Below are 12,658 nucleotides of genomic sequence, written 5' to 3'. Positions count from 1 at the left end.
CATACTATGAGATAGTGTACACTCCTGTCTCTCCATACACTCCCGTATCGCATCCTTCATAAAGGTTCTGTAGTGTTCCCCATCCTCATCGTTCCAAACACTCTGGAGGCAGTCCCCGTCGTACAGGACATCACCGTTATTACGCTTACAACAAACCCTCTCACTTGCTATCCTCTTCGTGCACTCACTATTCTTCTTCACAACCAAGAGGAGAGCCTTTAGAACTATCACCGTCCCCGTTGTACACACGAGATCGGGGACCACATCAGCTTGAGCACAGGAGTCTTCTTCCGAATCATCATCGTGACCCACATAGTTGCTACACGTCTTCACATCGAACTGACCTGATGGAACAAAAGTATATGGGAATGTAGATGTCCGATAAGTACAACAAACTACATTGCCGTCACCAGCACCTGTTTAGCAATAATTCACATATATGATTTTATAAACCAGAAGAACCTTACCATCACGGTTTGCCATTGGACTCAAACATTTTTCTTCAAATGTGTACCCTTCACAGGGTAACCCTTAGGTCCTAAGATCGTGCTATCAACCAGACTCTCCGGAACAACACAATCTTAAATATACACAGCAATTGCTTCAAACGTGAAACGTGTACAAACTACATGTATTTGTAAAAAGAAAAGACATATGTCTTGATCGGGAAACATACTTTGGCCTTAATGAGTGAGTGAGTGAATACTGTTGTACGCCGCTTTAAGCAATATTCCAGCAACATCACGGCGGGGACATCAGAAATGGGCTTCATACATTTTACCCATGTGGGGAATCGAACCCGACTCTTCGGCGTGACGAGCGAACACTTTAACCACTAGGCTACCCCAGCTACCCTGGCCTTAATGAACCTTTCCTTGACAATACAAACACAAAGTCGAATACGAAGCACGTCAGTATGTAATATTTATATAAAGGCAGAAAAAAGATAAATATGTTTTGTCCTCTTTATATCTTACATTTAGCTTTAATTTCCATGTGCAGCACGTCTTCTTCAAACGGCACATCCATCACCAAGTTGCATGCATGTATTCAAGACGATTCTCTTATAGTTACATAATTTCGGATCATTTTGGTAACTATACTTAATGAGCCGGGTTGTAAAAGTCCGCTCCCAGCTGGCATTGTAAGATTAAACGGTAAACATATCAATGTCTCTAAGATCTGTTATCAATCAGAACATCAGACGTTTCGGGCAAGCAAGTTCATCAACACCCCGCCACGTCTGTCTGTCAGACTTCGCTTCCTGGAAGGATGTTATTAACATTTAATATAAGCTGCCAGGCCATCATTAATAGTCTCATTTGCACGAGAAAATGTTTTCCAGGGTCCTCATTCAACAACAAACTGAAGCTTTATTCTGGACATGAACTTTTTTACTGTAAAACCTTTCCATTAAAGGCAGTTAGCATGTGACAACAGCATGTCTCATCAAGCAAGTCATTCTGGGTAATGGGAACAGGGAAAGAAAGCCGTTGAAATGAAATAGAACACGGGCATGAAACAAACTGGAAAGCCCAAGAGCAGACAATAGCTTAAACCCTTGACATGCCTCGGGTATGACTCAACCTGGGTAAAGTGGGTGAGGGGAGCACATGGTGTGGGGACAGGGAAGTGTGGGTCAGTTATGAAAGTACACGTGACGGTGACTGGTGGGCGTTTGGGGAAGGGGTAGACGTGGGGGGGCAGTCACCTGATAAAAGTACTTAAAAGCAAGGTAGCTGATCAGTTTCATATTCTCTCGGGTCATATTTAAAAGCCGCATGAAGGTCGTCTTGATGAATGAGTGAATAGGCTAAGGTATTGCTGCAGTAATCTCTCGAGCATTCATGGAGAAGACATCAGATAAACTGTGACCAAAATACCAAACAGGCTATACTTCAAGTCCGATATAATGCATGGATAAATAACATATCTATGGTAATGCTTTCCATACTCTCTTAAATCCCCACACATAACGCCGGATCATCACTCACTCGAGGGGTTTGAACACCAATAGATCAACATTATCACTGCCCGATGGAGGAAAGCTGACGTGATTGCCATAGTATAGAAGCCTTTCTGTCAACTCATCTGCTTAAACCAGAACACGTCCGAGAAAACATGTTTATGGTTCATACGGGTATTTGTGTGGGGATTAAACAAGCTAATCATATATACTTAATGATGAAACTGGGGACAACGACATGTCAGAATTCATTCGTACAGCATAAACACCTCGATGGTAGTGCCGGATTGTCTTGTGAGTGTCAGAAGATGTCAAGGCTTATATATGTGCGGCGATATGACACACACATTATTTGACGCCCCATGTCAAGATGGCGTCAGTGGTGACAATTCAAGAAGGTAACACTCAGACAAGCTGGCTACTTCTGACACATTGATCCAGTCATACTTGAGACGAAAACCGAAATTCTGGTTACTGATTACTCGTTATATAATTTTTCCAACACCAGAAGAACCCGTGTTTCCAGGAATAACTTTGTATCGACGTAAAATCAGGTCCAGCATCAGAGTGGATCCTTTCTACTGTTGTTAAGGCTTCTCATTCTGAGTTATTGGTAGAGACAGGGGCGCGGGGGTGGTGATATAGGTGGATAAAGAGTGAGCGAGTATTCATTTACGCCGGTTTTAGCAAGATTCCAGCAATATCAGAGCGAGGAACACCAGAAATGGGCTTCACACATTGTGCCCTTGCGGGGAATCGAACCAGGGTCTTCGGCGTGATGAGCGAACGCCTTAACCACTAGGCTACCCCACCGCTCCGAGTCGATGAAGATGGGTAGGATGGGTTCACGTTATTGGTACTGCTGCTTCTTATACAAGTCCCTATTTGAAAGTCACAAGCAAATTGAAAACTACTTGAAAACTAAAAAAATCAAATCCTTCGAATATCTTAGCAACAAATATCGAAAAAGATAGTATTATCTTAAGTAGTTGCCCCTCCTCGTTTGGACCAATTCTCGATAGAGTACCTTAGCAGCAAATATCGAGAAATATAGTATTATCTTCAGCAGTTGACCCTTCTCATTTGGACCAATTCTCGATCTAGATAAATATAAGTATTCATTTCACTACAGAATACGACAATTTTCATCTATTGTTGACAGATGCTCTATCATGTTTATTAAAATTTCAAGAAAATAGATAACAGGAAAACCGATACATGTAAAAAAATTAAATCCGTAAATCATCTTTACAAAAAATGTTGACAACATGTTATCTCGTGTACGCATGGCACTCCTCTTTCAGACCAACTGAATAGAGGCATGGATATTCCTTTCCCGATATGACAATGCTTCAAAGTATCTCAGTTCTAACAATCCCGTCTCTCCCAATCGTGCACATAAACATGCATATCACAAAACGCCTGTCACGCGAGATCTGGTAATCACATGATCCGAGGGTAACCCTGTTTAAACACCCATACGAATTGATCACGCAATATTTTCCTGACTTTATACAACCGGACATATTTTTAAGACCTGTCACGAAGCTCACACAGACATATCAAATGAATCATGATTTGATGTCATGAAGTAAGTGTTGCGAAAGTCATTCATGGCGTGATGCTTTTTCAGGTTTCAAAACTGTGCATCGTTGACGGTTTTTCTTCGACATGACATATGACACATTAACACTTTACTTGAATAGCGTTTGGAGTTTTATAGCATGTCAGTCAAAATGGCTTAACCCTCAACAAACAAAGCACCCTCTGAGCTTTTAAAAGCGTAGTTGTTGTAGCCTTGACAACCCTAGTTGAACTGCACAACTGGATTGTATAGTGTGAACTACAAAACACACCGACCATTGATCCAGCTGTAGTTTTTACGAGCGCTTGGAGACGGTTACTCAAGTATTTGATTGTCATCTTACGAAATACAGAGGTGATCACGGATATGATAGAGTTGACTTTGTTTATAACGAACACGCTCATAATATACCGATGGATATATCGAACTGGTGTTAATTGTTATCAAATACGGTTATAACGAACTACGGTTATCACGAAGTCAAATACGTGGTCCCCATGCGTTAGTTATCGTATAGTTTATTATATACATTTTGTGGTGTTCTTTTGCTGTCTACCCCAAACAATAATCCAGAACAATTGTAGTTTCTGCCATGTATGTTTCAATTTCCTTATTTGAAAGGGTTTTGTCAATAATCCAGAACAATTGTAGTTTCTGCCATGTATGTTTCAATTTTCTTATTTGAAAGGGTTTTGTCAATAATCCAGAACAATTGTACTTTCTGCCATGTATGTTTCAATTTCGTTATTTGAAAGGGTTTTGTCAATAATCCAGAACAATTGTAGTTTCTGCCATGTATGTTTCAATTTCCTTATTTGAAAGGGTTTTGTCAATAATCCAGAACAATTGTAGTTTCTGCCATGTATGTTTCAATTTCCTTATTTGAAAGGCTTTTGTCAATAATCCAGAACAATTGTAGTTTCTGCCATGTATGTTTCAATTTTGTTATTTGAAAGAGTGCTGTCAATAATCCAGAACAATTGTAGTTGCTGCCATGTATGTTTCAATTTTGTTATTTGAAAGGCTTTTGTCAATAATCCAGAACAATTGTAGTTTCTGCCATGCATGTTTCAATTTCGTTATTTGAAAGGCTTTTGTCAACATTTAACATCAGCGCAGTATTGTTTATGGTGTTTAATTTATACATATAAACCGAATTTTGATTTTGGCCTAACAGTTGACAATTATGGATTAATGAGACATTAATGCCCGACCATCCAAAAGCACTTGGGATAGCCGAGTATTAAAATTTGTTTGTTTGTTGTTGTTTCATATAACGACGCGCTCAGCAATATTCCAGCTACATGACGGCGGTCTGTAAACAATCGAATCTGGACCAGACATTCCAGTGATCAACATCATGAGCATCGTTCTACGCAACTGGGTATACATGACATGTGTCACCTAAGTCAGCGAGCCTGACCACCCGATCCCGTTAGTCGCCTCTTACGACAAGCATGGGTTGCAGATTACCAATTTTAACCAGGGTCTAATATTAAGAGAACGCCCTTGTCGCCAGGTAGATCCGGGTTGGAATAATATAATATGCGCTCTAATATAGCCAATAAAAATTGTGTGTTCCCGTTGAGATGTTGATGAATCCTGCTGACACAACTCATTGATCTCGCTACCAAACCAAGCTAAACAACACTTTCAAAGTCCTTAATGGACTTTACCTACACGAATGAACGCCGCACACGCACACGCACACAGATGTATAGAAAAAATAGAGACAGAAAAGTAATATCGTAAATAATTATCATCTTTAATTACTTAGTAAATATTTGAAAAACTTCACGGATTTTATATGAAAACATTTCGTAAACTCAAAATATAGATGGTCAGTGCCAAAGTATATTCAGCCTTGACTATTTTCAGAAAAAAAATCCGTATGGTGTTAAGGGGAAATAACTGTGATGACACCAGGTGTTCGCGAAAAGGGTAAACATGTCCAGCCAACAAACGTTTTAGACAGGAGAGCGATAGGCCATCATACGAGTGTCCGTAGTGAATTGTAAAGGCCCACGGGAATGGCAAGTAGGTGGTGAAATCTCGAATCAGTGCGGTTTTTAGAGCCCTCTGAATGGTTGTCATTTACGTGAATTCCAGGATGAATCAGGAACCTTGCCAAGTGACCTCCACGTAAGATGATTCATGCGATAAAAATTGCAAAGATCAGGACTGACATTAATAGAAACAGAACTGCGACCTTTATTTAATAGAACGTTGATATTGTGCACTTAACGTTTTGATTTTCCTGGTATTTTCGGCACGGAGATTGTAGATGAAGCAGCATCTAACTTCATGAACCCAATCACCACCCCACACCATCCCTGCACCCCTGTCCCTACAACTCACAAAACGAGGCTTTAACGTGAACGTTTGAGTGATTAACAACCCAGAGGCCCAGATAAGCTGCGTATCCGGGTAAAAATACGCATAGAAAATTCCCATTTACGCATTGAAAAATAATTGTTGCGTACCAATTACGCATTTAAAATGTTAGATACGCAAAAGGTTTTAAAAAATGCGTACGGAATATATAAAAATCGCTTGCGTAATGAAAATGACATCGATTGCTATCAAGTTGTACTGTTAGTATAGGGCAAGTGTTGTACGGTCAGTATAGGATGAGTGATTTCCATTATATTTAAGTTGGTTTTGATTAGGTATGACATAAGGCAGAACATACCTGCTTAGTAAACCTACTCAATGACATAATACTTAGGTGAGTAAAATGACTGAAATACGCTCATATTTGAAAGCAGTGGGTAACGGAAATTGAAATACCCACTCAACATTCATAATACCCACTCCAAACAAAAAACAGTGGGTACAGTACCCACATGAGCTAAATCTTATCTGGAGCTCTGGACAACCTAAGGTTAATTCCTTCTTCATGCATACACCCAACAGCGAGTTCCAACTGCTCAACAGATCCGTCAGTTCAACGAAGCGATACATGATCCGGAAGCCTTCTAATGCACAGACTCAGCGTATACCATGTCAAACAAATGAATTAACACACATGTCTAGTAAACGAAGATGTGCGGATGATGTTTTTTTCAATGAACGGAACAACATCGATGAGTCATGGCATATCCTGTCCCATCAGAGACGCACCTGGCCGCCCATTTATGTCAACTGAGCTGTGTCAAATTCGTGTCCACTTCTTTTCAGTATTCACTGTTCGTTTCTTTACCTGGACGTGTGTCAGTTTCCACGCATGAAACCGTAATTGGGTGGCAGGATATAAACATTATATGCTTCATTTAATTACCCGGTTGATGAAAGGCCGACGTTGTATATAATCATTGACAAGGAAATATTACGTTTAATTTTATATTGATCCATATAAAACAATATCGTTTTTAAGTGTCACCAGCTGTCACTGGGGATGATCGTGAATGGAAGCTAATAGAGCAATATGCCAGCCCTCTGAATCAACCGTTCCGTGGTATTGTGTCACAACACAAGGACACAAAAAGAGCATTAAATGTGCACGGTGAAGCTACAGTACAGTAGCAATATTATCATATGATCATTTACTCATGGCTGACCGCTTTAACGTTAACAATAGACCACTTTCAACGCTTTGTAACGTGTTTAAATTGGCCATTTGCATAATGGTCACACGTGGGCGACCAGAATTTTATGTTTTACATACACGCGAAGCGAATTCTGTGTTTTAAAATGCAATATACAAATATATAGTAACTTCTGTATCAGTAACATTTATACGTATTGTGTCTTTGGGTATCTTTATGCAAAAAGGAGGCTTTTCTATTTTATAGCCTGGATTCAGGAATGTATTTACGTGGACGATATAACTAAGTTACCGGTTTTCAAACGTTTACAATAATTGTATATACATGTATATTGACTCAGTACAACTTGCATGTTCATACTGTAGTAGTCATAGGGAATACATCACCGTGCATTATTATTAATGATTATTACTAACGCCCCATAACTGTTTAGCGTTAATATGTATTTATGTCAGCTTGTTGATACATCATCCCCTTCACCCTCCGCGTATGTGGTTTTAGACAGGACAGTAGACTACACTGAAACTCCGTTAATCTGAAACCCGCATTCTGGACAGATCTGTCTGTGACACCGATATTTATGAAAAGGAATATTACACCGTGACCATTGTTCGTTAATCCAGAACTTTGTTAATCGAGATGATTTCATCGAATTCTAGACCGTCCTGATTAACAAATTGAATGTTATATGGCATGTCAGCCTGGTGATTACGAACTCGTCGAGACTGTACTTTTGCATGTCTCTGCAAAAACTATTGAACAGCATAATACATCTAGTTGTAATACTTATAAATATCTAGTATAACATATAATGCATTTCTGAACGCATCTATCCTCACTCCTAGCATAGTATCTGTATTGCTATGTCAAATCAATAACCCCTTAAATGAGTATAACAAATATCTTTTTTACTACATATGACAACCTGTGCCTCACGAGGCATTGATACGAGCACTCACCATACATCTCATTACTTATAAGAAGGAGATCAGCGTTTGTTGTACATACATAATTAATGGACGCGACTGACAATGTAACGGGATATATGGATCCATACTCCTGCATTTAGGGTGTGTACGGAATATAGAAAATGAAATCCATGCTGACTTCTAAATGCCTGTTAACTTTTCTTGGTCACCCAAGATCAAGGAAGTAGTCATTACATCGTTTTATACTACCGTTGCGATGGTAAATATGAACCAACGCTCTCCTTGTACATCAATAAACAGCTTACTGTGGACGAGTCACCATGTATGACAGAGCTTGTGCACTGCTATCTGTGTTGTTGGCTTAGCATGACAATTTTATTCTGTTGGCATAGCATGACCTGTTTATATTGTTGACTTAACAGGACATTTTCATTGCGTTGATTTAGCAGGCTGTTTATGTTTGTCAGCTTATCATACATGTTTATTTTGTTTGCTGACCATGACATTAATATTTGGTTGGCTTAGCATGACAATTTTTATTGTTGGCTTTACATGACATGTTTATTTTGTTGGCTTAACATGACATGTTTATAGTGTAAATAGTACAAATGTTGCATAAAAAACAACAACAAGCACGTGTTATGATCTCTGTGAGCTGCCTGTCAACATCACAATCAATAACAGTTTATCAATAATTCCAAAGTTCTTTATGACAACCTAAATTCTCTCTTCGCTATTTAAACTTTAGAAACAAACAGTTTGCTCCGCATGTTGATGATAAGCCACTAATTACATACTTTCCTGTGTATTTTAAAACTTTAAATGTCACTTTATTTTGTAAAAGTTCTAAACTTCCTAATATTTATGCAGTATTTGAAACAATTATAATGCATTATTTACGAAATAGTTTACTTTAACATTACAAAGCACTTAGCAACAAGGACGACAAGTAGCGTTACTTACCTGTTTCAGAGGCCGAAACACCAAGCGCAAGGCAGCTAATGAGAAATGTAATCCAGGTAGCGTGTGACGACATGTTGAGACCCGGTATCCTGCACGTCCAAACACGCGTGAGGCAAGTGTGTGCTTGTCGTACCTTCAAGGGACGTGTTTTAACGCGCAGTAGTCAGGTAACCAATAGCAACGAAGGAACTAATTTTGCAAGGGGTCCCACCCGAATCTCAACGGCTGACCTAGATTTTTCGTGGAATCGATATGCATAGCCCAGAGATAGGGGTGGAGGGTTCAGCCTATTGACGAATATTTGAATAGCGTTACACCGGAAATATTATAATACCCGTGCAGGATCATACACCTCACGTGGTTTGCCCCTTAGGCGTATTCGCTTGGAGAAACCAATTTGATGTGATTAAAGTTTGTTCTCATTCTCATAGATCATAATCACCAACAATGGATAATTCCGCAGAAATTCTGTAATAGCTGGCAAACACCGCTGATGTTTTATTTCCACAAACGTGTGATTTTCTTTGAAAAAAACTTCCACTATTTTCACATTGTAAACTGAGAGCACGAGATATCTTTCCTAATCCACGAAAAGGCACAGCAATGCACACTGCAAGACCAGGGCAAATATGGTCTCCAAATGAATACGATGGAAATAGCTTATGAAGTTAACCGTATCTCCAGTCCATCCAACCGAATAGTGTTTACCTCAAGTCTGAGAGCGATGCTTCGCTTTATCTAGAGGCATCGTTCATTATGATTGGTAGTTCGCACGAATCCTTTTGGGAATGGAAACGAAGGCAGGTACATAAGCCTGACTTCTCATTGAACGGGCGAATGTGATCGGCGCGAGGCGGGTCATAAAGGCTTTAACATAGACTCACTACAAAGGGACTATGGAGCATCTGCCGCCGGCTCCGTTCACCGTCAATGACACCGTCCCTGGACTTCACTTTATCTATGTAATCTTATTCGAGTCATTTCAGTGCTGTTGCGATCTGATGACTTTTTCCGATGCATGCTGAATGTAATAACGGCGGGTCACGTGACCCAAGGGGGTGATCGTGGGGACAAGCAATCAACTCAAATAACCTAGGGGTCGGCTCCCAACTCGGATTTAGATAAGCCGGGATACCACTGTACCTTTCGCGTGTTGTTATCAGTGGCGATGATTATACTATAATGGAAAGAGGAGATTACACCGTGAAAGTTAGGTGAGAAGTTGATGCGCCAAACTTACCCCTCCCGAGGCGGTATATAAACTTATACGGGCGCCATCTTAACTCGGTTTCAAATAACGTGTTAAGCTGGAAATCACATTACTTGGGCATTGAAACGCGGAGACAAGCCACGAAAGCAGAGGGGCCCCGACTGAAAGGATCGGGAGTTTACATGTGATTGCAGTGTGTTATGCGTAATCTAATTTCTTGCGAAATTCTATTAAAACCCTCGCCATTAAAACAGGCCCTTTTGTGCGATGCTGTGTCTTTACTGCAGTAAAGGATCCGTGAAATACGATCTGCGGGCGAACACACTCAGCGGGGTAATGAAAACTAACATTAGTTCCAAGGGCACCGGCTTTTATTAATCTCGAGGATGGGGTGTTTTTTCCATAATACTAAGCTTTTTAAAATATTTTCACTTAACACTTAAAGGAAATTCTATTGTGTTTTTGGCAAAGGTGTTAATGTGCTTCTCAATAGCTTTGAAAAATAATGGCCATGTACAAATGATTAATCAATACTTTTTACAACTTTCATTAAAGTGAGTTGCCTTGGTAGTGTATCGGCTACATCAAACAATTAAATATCTTTTAGTGGTTATTAAATTTTATATTTCATGCTCAGGAAATTGGCTGAGGTAGTGGGCGTTTCGTCCTTGAAAAACAAAAGTTTCAGGATTTTTAGATGTACCGTGACAATGAATGGGAATGCATATCTGCCATTTTGTGTAAGAAAGTATGTGTCTTTTTCATAATGATGTTCCTTTTCGGGAGTGACTTGTGGGTGGGTGTATGAGTGAGTGGGTGATGGGTGTATGGGTTAGTGAGTTAGTGGGTGGTTGAGTGAGTGAGTAAGTGGGTGGGTGGGTGGGTTGGTGGATTTGGGTGAGTGAGTGAGTGTGGGGGTATGGGTGAGTGAGTGAGTGAGTGAGGGTATGGGTGGGTGAGTGAGTGGGTAGTGGGTGGTTGGTGGGTGAGTGAGAGTGAGTGAGTGAGTGGTGAGTGTGTGAGTGAGTGAGTGTTTTTCAAGTTATATCACGGCGTATCAGCCTGATGTTAGAGGAAAAGTTATAACAAAATCCACTTGGGGGAAACTTCAGGATATGAGGCTAACCGACCTATAAACATAACCATGACCAATTTAGGATTCAAACCCAGACTGATTTGGCATCGCTAAAACGCTACACAGCGAATTTCTCCGCCTTCTTGTGAATGTGAATAAGGCTTTGCCGCCCTAGTAACCAACTGGGCCACCCTTGCCATCTAATAAAAAGAAAACAAACATCAATGTAGTTCCGCCGTTGCTCTGGGTTCGATTCCCCAAATTATTCCATACGTGCAACCTACTTTAGTATGTATTTGGTTCGTGCTTGGTTCCTAAACGCCACACCCACCTACTTGAAAAAGAAAATGAAAATGCCTTATTTATGTGACTTTGAATGCATTGATCATATTTCAACTAGAATTGGAATAAGAATATTACTAGATATTCCTATCCTTACTCTCCTTTTGTTCCCATAGGTAACCTAAAAGCAGTCTCAATCTCAATCTCAGTTATGCTTTTCTCTCTTATACGGTGCAAGAAATTCCTATGGCATTTCTATGCTATCGCTGACACTAAAATCTTTAAATTTTGAACAAACAAATCTTGTAGTATCAGCTAACAGTACAATATTCTGATTAAACACCAACCTGCACACACAACCCGGGGAAACAGGGTCAACACGATGATAACAGTGATTTAAGAGGCACAAAATCTGATACAGAACAGTCTGGGTATTTTTGAGTATCCAGGAGGTGACGAGGGCGTGGTTAAGTGCTGCTTAATCGCGGAAATGCTTCGCGGGCGTTAACGGACGCCTAGAGCGGCGAGACTCTTATATGCTAATCACCTGATTATTCTTTGGAAAATAACTACCATCTTGAATTATACAATCGCATTGCCATTGTTCCCCACTGATGAATATCAGTTAAAATATCACCCATGATTAATGAAGCGGTGAGTCATCACTGACTGTCATTTCGCCATCATTTAAAGCAGACAACATGTATTTGTGATGAAGCAGCTTCTTCTACAACTGTTCTGTATCACGCAGCCTCCTTGCAACACTCACTGCGCATGACTGCACACAGATGACGTACGTAAAACCCCAAGAGACCACTACCGATATTCAACACTGAATGTAGGTTGAAAAAGTTTCCTTTTTCGAAATCATTCTTTCAAACCGAGGACTTCACATAAACATGCTTTGTTTAGTTACCATGTAAAATAGGATGTTGTAGAATATGTTCCGCTGCGTTTAATTAAAACTGTTTGTCTAAATATCTCCTTTTTAAAAAAAACCCAAGAACACCTTTAAAGAATAGGGGTTTTTGTTTTGTTTTTTGTAGCTTTCGTTTCCAACAGTCTGAAGCTAAATATTTTTTCAAATATTAAAAATATAT

General features: G+C 39.8%; 1 protein-coding gene across 1 annotated transcript in view; it reads right to left on the bottom strand.

Annotated features, from left to right (window-relative positions):
• Nucleotides 1–9,938, bottom strand: part of LOC124256943 — a 22,282-nt gene extending 12,344 nt beyond the window's left edge. The window contains exons 1-2 of the mRNA XM_046690905.1: nucleotides 8,992–9,938; nucleotides 1–344 (exon numbers count right to left, since the gene is read on the bottom strand). The exon at nucleotides 1–344 is cut by the window's left edge and continues 76 nt beyond it. Of these exons, the coding sequence (XP_046546861.1) occupies nucleotides 1–344; nucleotides 8,992–9,064 (417 nt within the window). The 5' untranslated portion in view covers nucleotides 9,065–9,938. The remainder of the gene's footprint in view (nucleotides 345–8,991) is intronic.
• Nucleotides 9,939–12,658: the final 2,720 nt, after the last annotated feature.

The sequence above is a fragment of the Haliotis rubra genome, unplaced genomic scaffold, assembly GCF_003918875.1.
Source record: "Haliotis rubra isolate DU_JTF1 unplaced genomic scaffold, ASM391887v1 Scf644, whole genome shotgun sequence".
Taxonomy (NCBI): domain Eukaryota; kingdom Metazoa; phylum Mollusca; class Gastropoda; order Lepetellida; family Haliotidae; genus Haliotis; species Haliotis rubra.
The sequence above is the reverse complement of the archived record's forward strand: the minus strand, read 5'-3'. Positions and strand labels throughout refer to the sequence as shown.